The following is a 13706-nucleotide window of genomic DNA, read 5'->3' on the forward strand; positions in this document are numbered from 1 at the left end:
TGAAAAAAGACATCAATCCATCCAGTTCAACCTATGAGGTGTGTGTGTGTGTCTACTGTTAACCACACATTGTATACTCCTGTATGTTGCGGTCTTTAAGGTGCCCATCTAATAGTTTTTTGAATCTAGCAATGCTCGCTGCTGATACGACTGTTTGCGGAAGAGAATTCCACATCCTTACTGCTCTCACAGTGAAGAAACCCCTGCGTATTTTAAGGTTAAACCGCCTTTCCTCTAGTTTTAGTGTGTGGCCACGCGTCTTATTGTATTCCCTTTCTCTGAATAGGTTTTTCCATATGCTAGGGTTTCCAGTACAGTATTTGTACATTGATATCATATCCCCCCTCAATCGTCTCTTCTCCAGAGAGCATAACTTCAGTGCTTGTAGTCTTTCCTCATAGCTGATGTCCTTCATTCCCCTAATTATTTTTGTTGCCCTTCTCTGGACTTTCTCCAGTTCCAGCACATCCTTCCTGAGGACCGGTGCCCAGAACTGGACAGCATACTCCAGATGTGGCCGGACCAGAGTCTTGTAGAGTGGAAGAATAATCTCTTTATTTCTGGAGTGAATCCCCTTTTTTATACATCCCAGTATTCTGTTGGCTTTGCTTGCAGCGGCTTGGCATTGCATGCCACTGCCAAGCCTGTTGTCTACCAGTACCCCCAGGTCCTTTTCCATCCTAGACTCACCCAGAGGTTCCCCCCTCAGTGAGTAGCTTGCTTTCTGGTTTCTGGCACCAAGGGGCATTACTTTACATTTATCAACATTAAACCTCATCTGCCATGTAATTGACCACCCCATAATCCACATCCTGCACAGAAGATATTGGCATGCTTAGTTTAGTATCATCCACAAATACTGAGATTTTACTCAATATCCCCTCCTCTAGATCATTTATGAATAAATTAAACAGGATTGGCCCCAGGACAGAACCCTGGGGGACCCCACTTTCCACACCCGCCCAATCTGAGTACTCCCCATTAATCACCACCCTTTGCAACTTCCCCTGGAGCCAGTTCTCTATCCAGGTACTCACCTTATGGTCCATACCTACCTTCCTTAGTTTGAACAGTAAGCGTTTGTGGGGAACGGTGTCAAAGGCCTTTGCGAAGTCCAGGTACACCACATCCACAGGCTTACCTTTATCTAGGTGGCTGCTCACTTCTTCATAGAAGGTTAATAGATTGGTTTGGCAAGAACGATTTTTCATGAATCCATGCTGATTACTACTAATAATTCCGTTTTCATTACTAAAGTCTTGTATGTGGTCCCTTAACATCCCCTCCAAAATCTTGCAGACTACTGATGTTAGGCTGACCGGCCTATAGTTACCCGGGATATATCTCGGCCCCTTTTTAAATATTGGTACCACGTTGGCTTTTTTCCAATCAGCTGGCACCATACTCGTCTGTAAACTATCCTTAAAGATCAAGAATAATGGTCTGGCAATCACCTGGCTGAGCTCTTTAAGAACCCTCGGGTGCAAGCCGTCTGGTCCCGGTGATTTATTTATGTTCAGTTTCTCTAGTTTAGTTCTAAGTCTATCTTCTATTAGCCACGGCGGTATTTCCTGAGGTGTGTTGTTTAGTTTGGCCTTACAAGCTGGGTTAGTGTAGCCCCCTGATTCTTTTGTGAAGACTGAAGAGAAGAAATTATTTAACACTACCGCCTTTTCCCTGTCCTCTGTGGCCAAAACTCCCTTCTCTTCTTTTATGGGGCCAATGTGTTCTGGCCTCGCTTTCTTACTGTTTATATACTTAAAGAATTTCTTGGGGTTCTTTTCTTGGTTGCTATCACACACGCTTGACACCATCTGAACCAAATAAGTTTATCATGGTCTCATCAGACCACAGGTCATGGTTCCAGTAATCCATGTCCTTAGTCGGTTTGTCTTCAGCAAATGGTTTGCGGGCTTTCTTGTGCATCATCTTTAGAAGAGGCTTCCCTCTGGGACAACAGCCATCCAGACCAATTTGATGCTGTGTGCGGTGTATGGTCTGAGCACTGACAGGTTAACCTCCTCCCCTTCAACCTCTGCAGCAATGCTGGCAGCACTCATATGTCTATTTCCCAAAGACAACCTCTGGATATGACCCTGAGCACATGCACTTAACTTCTTTGGTTAACCAAGGTGAGGCCTGTTCTGAGTGGAGCCTGTCCTGATAAACCACTGTATGGTCTTGGCCACCATGCTGCAGCTCAGTTTCAGGGTCTTGGCAATCTTCTTATAGCCTAGGCCATCTTTATGTAGAGCAACAATTCTTTTTTTCAGATCCTCAGATAGTTCTTTGCTTTGAGGTGCCGTGTTGAAATTCCATTGACCAGTATGAGAGAGTGAGAGCAATAACGCCAAATTTAACACACCTGCCCCCCATTCACACCCATCTGTGACCTGATCTCAACCCAATTGAGCATGTATTGCACTTGCTGAAGGCAAAACAAAAGGCAGAAAGAACCACAAACAAAGAACAACTGAAGACCGCTGCAGTTAGACCCTGGAAAGCATCAGAAAGGAGGAAACCCAATCTTTGGTACAGTCCATAGGTTCCAGACAACAGGCAGTCATTGCCAGTAAAGCAGTCTCAACAAAATATTAAAAATGAACATTTTAATTTTATGAATATATTAATTTGTCCAATTACATTTGAGCCCCTGAAAATGGGGGACTGTGTATTAAAATGTTTGCAGTTCCTAAATTTGGAATTGATATGTACAACCCCTTAAATTAAACCTGAAAGTCTGCACTTCAAATTCATAATTAATTTTGATTGTTTCTTATCCTGGTGGCATACAGAGCCAAAAGTATGACAACTGTGCCTGTGTCCAAATATATATATAGCCGCGTGTGTATGCATATGTATGTGTGTGTGTGTGTGTGTGTGTGTGTGTATATATATATATATATATATATATATATATATATATATATATATATATATATGTATATGTGTGTATATATGTATATGTGTGTATATATATATATATATATATATATATATATATATATATATATATATATATATATATATATATAGTGTGTGCGTGTATATGCATATGTATATATATATATATATATATATATATATGTGTGTGTGTGTATATGCATGTATGTATATATGTATGTGTGTGTGTGTGTATATATATATATATATATATATATATATATGTATATATGTATATGTGTGTGTGTAATGTATGTGGATATATATATGATATAGATAGGATATGGTTCCTAAATCAGACGGCAATAAAAGTTAAGTTCTTACAGTGCTTCTAACCCTTCATTCTTCCATCTACAACTTGAAAATAAAAGTTTGGATATATATATACTTTAAAATGGTGCTTAAGTCTAAATTTTTTTTTCTCTTACGTCCTCCGACAGTCGCCACCCATTCACACAGTCTTCACTTATGGGGTATTGACTTCATCTCCACAGGAGTTTCTAGGCATAAGACTTGTAAAAGAGCAATAAATCTACATAGTCACACCCATGGGGGCTGTCCTACTAGTCCAATACCCCCCCCCCCCCCGCAATAGCCAACCAATTCAGTTTGTCTCGTGCCTAGATTAGAAGTGGATAGGCTTCCCTGTGCTGGGGCTACAGTCACAGCCTTCGTCTTTGCCATTATGATTTATTTTCTGGAAATGTCATTTTTCTTTACAATGCTAGCTGTTTCTTTTGTCAGCGCTAGTTTAGTTAGATCTTCAGATGAAGACGGCGTTGCTGAAGTGGGAATCGGACTGACCGTCCTGGTTCTCCAGGACAGAGGGTCGGATGTCCCCTGTGTCTGTGTGTTTTTGGGCTCCCTGTTCCGGTCCCTGCGGGGGCGCTTTTCTCTCACAGCTGCGCTGTGTGGGGTTTTTGGGGGTCCCTATCCTACATGTCACTTAGGGTGCTTGAGGATGCAGACATTTGCGGCGACCGCTGCGTGGTAACACACCGCCGGTCCGCCATTTTTACTGTGGGCAGCATGTCTGGCTTCGCTGTGGGGGCTCTTGCAGCATGCTATGTAGTGTATTTTCGCGCCATCCAGCGCCATTTTGTGTGTGGCAATGCGATCGTTCCGAGCACATGTCGGCGGTCATCTTGCCGAAGCCTCCCATTAGTTTACATAGGCATCCATTTTCCCTTGGCCTGCAGCCTGACTCAGCCTCCAGCGGTGACATCACTTCCTCCTTTTTCACAGGAGAGTGCGAAGGAGCTGGTAACACTTTGTGGGGTTCTGTCCTGCTGTTCTTTTTCCTGCCTTGCCTTGTGTGCCTTTCCTGGTCAGTTTTGTCCCTGTGGGGGTTCTGTATATCACAGTCTTATAGGGGTGTGCTGGGGAGGGTTCCACAGCGCACGTAAAGGGCGAGGTTAAAAAAAAAAAAAACTTTTTCTTTTCTGCTATGAAATCCCAGGACAGCAAATTCCCGCCAGCCTTGGTGGGGGATTCAGGGTCATCTGCATCCTCTAACCAGACTGATTTGGCTGCTATTGTGGCAACTTTGGTGTCAAAAATGGATGTGCTGATGTCGGAACGTGCTGCTAGGAAAAGGCCTAGGTTTTCCTTTTCTTCTGATTCTGAGTGTGACATGGTTGCTGTAGGTAGCGTGGCTCTTTCAGGGTCTCGCTCTTCTCAGGACCCGCAAGAGTCTGAGGGGGAGGGGGAGGCGGAGGTCGCAGGGGTGGATGAGTACCCCCCCCCGGGTCTCCCGAGGAACGCGCAGCTATGGATGAGTTGATCCTAGCAGTGAAGGAAACCCTACATTTGGAGGATGAGCCCACTCCTCCGGGCGTTGTGTCCTCTTTTGGAACACACAGGACCCGCAAGACGGCGCAGGTTTTTCCTTGCCCCGCGGAATTTCACCATAAGGGGACTGAGCTATGGTGTAATTGGAAGCACACCTTCATGGTGCCTAAGAAGTTTCAACTTCTCTACGCTTTTGCGGCTACTACGGCTGCGCGCTGGTGTGTGCCTCCTCAAGTGGATCACACGGTGGCCAGGTTGAACAAGTCTACCCTGTTGCACACTGAGGACTCCCTGGTGTTTCGGGATCCTACTGATAGGAGACTGGAGTCTCTTGCCCGTCATGTCTACACGGTGGCGGGCTCCATGCTCAAGCCGATTTTCGCCTCTGTGATGGTGGCTTAGGCTGTGGCGGATTGGACCACGGTGCTCAAACGCATCCTCGTGGCCGACTCTGCCCCTGCCACTACTGTGGCCATGGTGGAGCAGATTAATCGTGGGGTCATGTATTTGTGCGATGCGGCTCTGAATGAGGCCCCATTGGCGATACGCCTGTCCAGTGTTGCTGTGGTTAACCGTTGATTATTCTGGTTGAAGTGCTGGTCGGCTGACCAGAAGTCCAGAAAGACGGTGGCTGACATCCCCTATGCGGGGTCTCGCCTTTTTGGGGAATCCTTGGACGAATTGGTTAAGGGTGTCACTGGGGGTAAGAGCACTCTGCTCCCCCAGAACCCCAAGGGCAAGTTTTTCCGCGGTAAGTGGGGCCCATCCTTTAAACCTACTCAAGGGTCCTTTTCGTGCCTTCAGGGCGCAGGACAAGGGGAAACCCTTCAAGGGCCAAGGTGGTCAGAAGAAGCCTTGGTTGGGTAAACAAAAATCCGGCCAGGCCGGTGTGGTGGCTCAGTCCGCCTCTGCCTGAAGGGGTGCCCTCACCCGTTACAGGGGTGGGGGGACGTTTGCGCAGTTTCCTACAACCTTGGCTGCTCTGAATCGCGGACAGGTGGGTTCAGGAAATCATTCAGTCAGGGTACAAGATCGAATTTCTTTCAAGGCCGGCAAACAGATTCTTTCCCTCAAATCTTCATTTGACCCCAGGGCGGTTACAGGATCTGCATCAGACGGTGCAGGATCTTCTCGCTCAGGGGGTGATTGTCCTGGTGCCTCATCGGGACAGGTTTTGGGGTTACTATTCAAATCTGTTCACTGTGCCCAGAAAGGAGGGCAAAGTGCGTCCGATTCTGGACTTAAAAGCGCTGCACCGCTTAGTGCGCGTCCAAAAATTCCGCATGGAATCACTCCGTTCAGTGGTGGCCTCCCTGAATCCGGGAGAGTTCCTGGCTTCCATAGACCTGAAGGATGCGTATCTACACATCCCCATTTTCGAGGGTCATCAGAGGTACCTCCGATTTGCTATCGCGGAGGATCATTACCAGTTTGTGGCGTTACCTTTCGGTCTCGCTTCGGCTCCGAGGGTCTTTACCAAAGTCTTGGCGCCTGTTCTGGGCCTGTTGTGGGCACAGGGCATCGCGGTCTTGGGATATCTGGACGATCTCCTGTTAAGATCGAGTGCCAGTCAGGACCTGCTGCGCGATCTGTCCACTACGGTCCAGACGCTTCAGGAGTTCGGTTGGACGATCAACGTTCAGAAGTCGACCTTGTCGCCTTTGGTTCGTCTCCAGTATCTGGGAATGGTTCTGGACTCTGCTCAAGCAAGGGTGTTCTTGCCGAAGGACAAGCTCCGGACTCTGCAGAACGAGGTCAGGTCCCTCAGGGACAACGACTCCTCATCACTCAGGACCTGTATGCGGTCCCTGGGCTTGATGATGTCAGCCTTTGAGGCGATACCATTTGCCCAGTTTCACACGAGATCTCTCCAGGCGGAGATCCTTGCCAGGTGGGACAGACTGCCTCAGTCCTTGGACCTGAGGGTGTCTCTGAGTCACCAGACCAGAATGGATCTCTTGTGGTGGCTTCAGTCCCCGACGGTGTCGGACGGACAATCCTTCCGGCCAATTCTGTGGGCGGTAGTGACCACGGATGCTAGCCTGTCGGGCTGGGGTTGCGTCCTGGGCAACCTGTCTGCCCAGGGCACCTGGTCGGAGGAGGAATCCTCCCTTCCGATAAACATTTTGGAGTTGAGAGCAATCAGGCTGTGCCTACTCCATTGGTCGAAACGCCTCAAGGGCCGTCCTGTGCGGGTGCAGACGGAAAATGCCACTGCGGTGGCTTACATCAACCACCAAGGGGGCACCAGGAGTGCCCGGGCGGCCCAGGAGGTAACCGGTATTCTGTCTTGGGCCGAGACTCATGTCCCGGCGTTGTCGGCAGTTCACATTCCGGGTGTGGAGAACTGGCAGGCCGAGTATCTGAGCCGCCAGACCTTGGACCAGGGGGAATGGTCCCTACACCCCGAGGTGTTTCAAATGCTGTGTGCGAAGTGGGGATCCCCGGATGTGGATCTGTTCGCGTCTCGGCTGAACCACAAGGTGGAAAGGTTCGTGGCAAGAACGCGCGATCCTCTGGCAGATGCCTCGGATGCGCTGGTGGTGCCTTGGCGTCAGTATCGTCTGATATATGCCTTTCCTCCGCTTCAGCTGTTGTCCAGGTTCCTTCGCAGGTTGGCCTCGGAACCATCCCTGGTGATTCTGGTGGCACCAGACTGGCCTCGCGGTCTTGGTACGCGGACATCGTTCACCTGGCCGTAGAGCCTCCGTGGCGGCTGCCAATGCGAGAAGATCTGCTGTCCCAGGGACCGATCTTCCATCCTGCTTTACAGTCGCTGGCTTTAACGGCCTGGCTGTTGAAAGCCAGGTCCTGAGAGACAGGGGTCTCTCCTCAGAGGTTATTCCTACTTTGATCAAGGCTAGAAAAGCCTCTTCTGGTAAGATTTATTACCGTACTTGGAAAGCTTATCTTGCCTGGTGTGAGTCCCGGGGTTTCTCTCCTCGTTCTTACTCGGTGTCGAGAGTGTTGGCTTTCCTCCAGACTGGGGTGGACCAGCGCCTTGCGCTGGCCACGGTTAAAGGTCAGGTCTCTGCCCTGGCTGTTCTTTTCCAGCGCCCTGTGGAGTCTTATTCCTTAATCCGCACCTTTATTCAAGGTGTGCGGCACTTGGCCCCTCCTAGGAAGGAGCCTTTGCCTCCATGGGACTTGAACTTGGTTCTGTCCGTGTTACAGATGTATTCAAAATTATTCAACCCCCACTGAAATTGATTGTTTTGGCCAGTTTGACATTGATTTTGATCATTCAGTCATCCTGCTTACAATTAAATCAAATAGGCACGTGTAGGTCAGACAAATATAACATAACATAACATTTATAATGAAATAACCACAAATGTCTTTTCTGTGCTCACATCATTATCAGTTTTATTCAACCCCCAAGTGACATTCAATCTTAGTACTTAGTACAACATCCTTTTACAGTTATAACAGCTTTTAAACGTGAAGCATAGCTTGACACAAGTGTCTTGCAGCGATCTACGGGTATCTTCGCCCTTTCGTCATGGGCAAAAGCCTCCAGTTCAGTCACATTCTTAGGCTTGTGCACTGCAACTGCTTTCTTTAAGTCCCACCAGAGGTTCTCAATCGGATTTAAGTCTGGTGACTGTGGTAACCACTCTAAAATGTTCCAGCCTTTAATCTGCAATCATGCTCTAGTGGACTTGGAGGTATGCTTGGGATCATTGTCCTGTTGAAAGGTCCAACGTCTCCCAAGCCTCAGGTTTGTGACGGACTGCATCACATTGTCATCCAATATCTCCTGGTACTGAAGAGAATTCATGGTACCTTGCACACGCTGAAGCTTCCCTGTACCTGCAGAAGCAAAACAGCCCCAAAGCATGATTGACCCCCCGCCATGCTTCACCGTAGGCAAGGTGTTCTTTTCTTCATAGGCCTTGTTCTTCCTCCTCCAAACATAGCGTTGCTCCATGGGCCCAAACAGTTCTAATTTTTCATCAGTCCACAGAACACTATCCCAAAACTTCTGTGGTTTGTCCACATGACTTTTGGCATACTGCAGTCGACTCTTCTTATTCTTTGGAGACAGCAAGGGGGTGCGCCTGGGAGTTCTTGCATGGAGGCCTTAATTACGCAGTGTGCGCCGTATTGTCTGAGCAGAAAATTCAGTACGCACATCTGACAAATCTTTTCTCAGTTCCTCAGCAGTCACACGGGGACTTTTCTCCACTCTACGCTTCAGGTAGCGCACAGCAGTCAAAGTCGGCATCTTCTTTCTGCCACGACCAGGTAGCGTTTCAACAGTGCCCTTTGCCTTGAATTTGCGAATGATGCTTCCTATGGTGTCCCTTGGTATGTTTAACATCTTGGCAATCTTCTTATAGCCATTGCCCTTCCTGTGAAGAGTAATCACCTCTTCTCTTGTCTTCCTGGACCATTCTCTTGACTTCACCATGTTTGTAACCACACCAGTAAATGTCTAGAAGGAGCTGAGTATCAGTCATTTTAAAGCTGCCTAATTGGTGCTTATTAGGCTTTATTGCTGCTCCCTGACATCCACAGGTGTTTTCAATACCTGATTGAAAACACTTCAATGAACCTCTGTTCTTCAGAATGGTAGTCTTTAAGGGGTTGAATAATTGTGTCAATGAAGAATTCACAAAAGAAACATTTACTACTGTATTACAAAACCAATTGATGTAATTTTAGTTGCATATGGTCCTTTAGGAAGTCCTTGTAGGATTTCATTCTGAATACAATTACAAACGTACACTAAATTCCCTAAAACCCTTTACAGCATTGGGGGGTTGAATAATTTTGAATACAACTGTACAGAGTTCTCCGTTTGAAAACATCAGGGAAATCTCGTTGCCTATGCTATCAAAAAAGGTGGCTTTCTTGGTGGCGATCACCTCTGCGCGCAGGGTGTCGGAGTTGGCGGCCTTGTCTTGCCGCTCACCTTACCTGGTGGTTCATAGGGATAAGGTGGTCTTGCGACCTAATCAGTCCTTCTTGCCGAAGATGGTTTCGGAATTTCACCTAAATGAGGACATTGTTTTGCCTTCGCTTTGCGCGAATCCCAAGCATCCTAAAGAGGTGGCTTTGCACGCCTTGGATGTTGTCCGGCGATCAGGGTCTACCTGTCGTCGACTGAATCCTTTTGGAAATCGGATTCTTTGTTTTGTTCTTCCTGAGGGACCTCGGAAGGGTTTGGCTGCGTCTGCAGCAACCATTGCCAAATGGATCAGACAGACCATTATACAGGCCTATTCGTTGCGGGAACGGGTTCCTCCCTTCCCTGTCAAGGCGCACTCTACAAGGTCGATGAGTACGTCCTGGGCCTATCGGCATCAGGCCTCGGTGGCCCAGGTGTGCAAGGCTGCGACTTGGTCGTCGGCGCACACTTTCTCAAAATTCTACAAAATTGATGTTCTGGCATCAGCTGATGCATCTTTTGGCCGCAAAGTGCTCTGTGCGGCTGTTCCTTAGGAAACCCTGGTTTTGTCCGGGTTCCTGGCTGTTGGGGTTTTTTCCCCCTTGGTTATTTGTTTTCCTGGGTTGTTGCTCATGTTGGGCCTTTGTTTTTGTTACCCAGAAGGTTACCTTCTTGTACATGTAAGGTTCCTTTCTCTGACATGAGTACTACGTTGCCTTTCTGGCGGTTGCGTTGCCCACCCCTCATGTCTACACTGCTTTGGGACATCCCCATAAGTGAAGACTGTGTGAATGGGCGGCGACTGTCGAAGGACGTAAGAGAAAACTGAATTTTTGTAAAATCTTACCGTAAAATTCCTTTCTCTGAGTCCTCCGACAGTCGCCGCCCCCGCCCCTCTTTTCAGGGTCTTTTTTATACACTTTCACTGCTTGCGACCAAACTGAATTGGGTTGGCTATTGCAGGGGGGTATTGGACTAGTAGGACAGCCCCCATGGGTGTGACTATGTAGATTTATTGTTCTTTTACAAGTCTTATGCCTAAACTCCTGTGGAGATGAAGTCAATACCCCATAAGTGAAGACTGTGTGAATGGCGGCGACTGTCGGAGGACTCAGAGAAAGGAATTTTACGGTAAGATTTTACAAAAATTCCGTTTTTTTGTTTTACCATAATGCATGCATTGCCCCTAAGTGGTTCTAAACCCCAGACATGAAATATAAACAAAGTATAATCCACTATAGCGTGTACTTGTCTCAATCCAGAGCACTAAGTGTCATTTCTGTCTGCTGCCTCATTCCTCTGCGTCATGCTGATAGCAAAGAGAACAATGGTGACAGGGGAGGGGACCCCCCCCCCCCAGCAGATTGACTGCCTCAGCTCTGTTACTGTGTGAAGGGTGTGTGTGTGTCTCCTCCTTCCAATCAGCTCTCATAGCTCTCCTCATTGTTGTAACTTCAGCTCCCCGCCCCCTGCTTTTCAGAGCTGAGAGATCCTGTGTAGATTCAGCACTCTGAATGTAGGGGAAAGACAGCTGTAGATATACAGGTACAATTTATGTTGGAGGATATGTTTTATCTCTGTGTATCACCTGAGGCCAGTCACTTTACTGGGTATATGTAAGGATTTACAACCACTTTAAGGTAAAAAAAAAAAACGCCCCACTACCTGTTCTCTGCTTTGTAACTGACTGTATGGGATTAAGTTGGCAGGGCAGCTTGTGAAATGCTAGCTGGCTGGTTTTCTTCAACCTGCAGCAACAAGCTCCAGAATACTGAATTCTGTTTTTCTGGTTTTTCAGTTTCCCATCCAAAGAACAATTATTCTACTCGCTCCCGCTGTTGTTCCATAACAAGTCCCAGTGACACCTCTACTCCGTCCACTACTGAAATCTCCTCTAATCCAAGCCTCACTTCATCCAATCGAAAGGCTACAGCATCAGGAGACTTACCTGTGGCAACAAGTCATTATGGCGCCAGACAGCCACCAAGACAGGTAATTGCTTTATTTCCCCTTGGAAACATTTTGATTAAAAATACATAAATTACCTTGTTTTATTGTGCTTTTGAAATAGTTACTTACTATCCTTTTTATTCCTTAAGGGACCTCCAGCCAATAAGAGACCAGGGCAAGGTTATCGACCTCAGGGCCAAGGCCAACGACAAAACTACCATACTAATAACCTGAGATATGATAACCGAAACCGGAACAACAACTGGTATCATTCCAATCCACGAAACCAGAGCTACAATCCTCAGGCACAGCGTCAGCCCGGTGACCGGACATCCACCTATTCTGGCACCAATGGACCTGCTGCCACCTCAGAGCCCGTCCAAACAGGGGTTTTAGACCCTGAAAACAAGGCCCTACCACAACGTAAACCAAGAGGGAACCCATCATCTGCTTCCTGAGTTGGAAAGAACTTCATGCCTTTAGTCCGCACTTTCAATGTTCAACTCCATAACTTGACTTTAGAAAACTGTTAGGTTTATTAACAAAGAGAAACGTTTACAGCCAGCTGTTCCGTGCCACTTTTTCCTCTTTATCCTGTCATATATATATATATATATATAATTTTTTTTTTCAAAGCCTGTCATTTTCAGCCTCTTCTTTTCAATATGTTAAATGGACTGTTGCATTAGACTTCAAGCCATTGCTTCTAATTCAACAATGGGCTTTTCTAGGAGTTCCCACAATGCGTTTGTATCCCCCTGTTTCTCACTCTATCGGATGTTTTTCATCTGTGAGAATGGACAGTTGCTGGCTGAGACAGAACATGCCGTTCTAGTGACATGCCAGCTGTTGCCACTGCTGTAATGATAACTTTGCAAAATTCGAACTCATGGGCTCCCAGCAACTGCAGCTTTTTGAGTTGTTCAGTCCTTGCTTGTTTATACAGAGGAAATTAGCCAGTATCATGAAAGCAGCGGTTCTGTGGCCAATTTTGGAGCTTTTCAACCTTGTTTTTTTTCTACTTTTCTTTGTATTTCTCGTCAGTCCGTTTATTATCTCTCCTAAGTTACTCCACAGCAAAACCCTTTCCTCTGTCTGTCTTTAAAGTGCCTTGTTTTTGTAATGGGGTTAGCAGATTCTTCTCATTCCCACCCTTTCATACTTTCCCCTAAGACATTTACTTTTATTATTTTAGGGCTGAGCTAGGAAGTTGATCATTTTTTTAGGATGCTGAAGCTGTATTAGTTTGAAAATATTCTGAATGAATGAAAACAAGTTGACAGCAGAGCGTGAGGACATGGTCAGGCATGCCACTGTTTTCCTTAATCTAGGGCCAGTGCATCTGTTCTTTTAGAAATCCTTTTTCTTCGGTACCTAGAACCAACTTTAGACTTTACTGCTCAGGATCAGTAACATTTCAGAGTCCATTTGGAGCCAATCTAGTCTTATTTCTTCCTCCTTCACTTTTTTCCTTGGTCCTTTTACACAAATTTTTTTCTTTGTCTTAATAAAATTGCACTGTCCTGTCGATGTGGCTGAGTAATAGACAGCAAGGCTGCAAGCTGTTTGTTCCCCTATGATTGTGTGAATTATCATGGCAGTGCGCTCTTCCTTATCGTTTCTCTTGTCCAAAGATGCATCTTTCATCAATATTCATGTGTCTCGTTTTTCTTTTGTTCATTGCAAAGTTAGGATTGGTTTAGTTTTAGTAATATGATAAATCACCTCTATTCTAAGGGCTATAGTGTTGTTACTTCCATAGTACAACACCTAACAATTATGTGATATTAAATGCATTACTTGTATCCAGTTCAGGTGTTATGCAACAAATCTAAGGGAGAGGCCTGATCATGGAGTTCAGTACATCTTGTGGCTGTTTCCCTTCTCTGGCCAATTGCCATTACTGCAGCCCCATATAACATTCCTTAGCGAAGCAGGGGAAGCTTCTTTTTTTTTTTTTCCCCCCCTCCATGAAGACAACCCCCGTGGCTCCAACATATACTTGTGCTCCTTGCATTGACATGGTCTGACATTTTCTAGCTCCAGGGATATCAACATAGTTCAGTTATAGGAAAGGAACATTTTAATGAGCTAAAATTGTAGAACAATAAGCTTTGCAGAAATTAAC

At 46.4% G+C, this 13706-nt stretch overlaps 1 protein-coding gene across 3 annotated transcripts in view; it reads left to right on the forward strand.

The window, feature by feature from the left end:
* SPATS2 (spermatogenesis associated serine rich 2) overlaps positions 1–13230 on the forward strand; it is a 198628-nt gene extending 185398 nt beyond the window's left edge. For all 3 annotated transcript variants that reach the window (XM_082248454.1, XM_082248453.1, XM_082248455.1), the window contains 2 exons: positions 11427–11620; positions 11728–13230. In XM_082248454.1, coding sequence (XP_082104580.1) covers positions 11427–11620; positions 11728–12036 — 503 coding nt within the window. In that variant the 3' untranslated portion in view covers positions 12037–13230. The remainder of the gene's footprint in view (positions 1–11426; positions 11621–11727) is intronic.
* The last annotated feature ends 476 nt before the right edge of the window (positions 13231–13706 follow it).

This window comes from Pelophylax lessonae (assembly GCF_965119305.1).
Source record: "Pelophylax lessonae genome assembly, chromosome: 2".
NCBI lineage: Eukaryota > Metazoa > Chordata > Amphibia > Anura > Ranidae > Pelophylax > Pelophylax lessonae.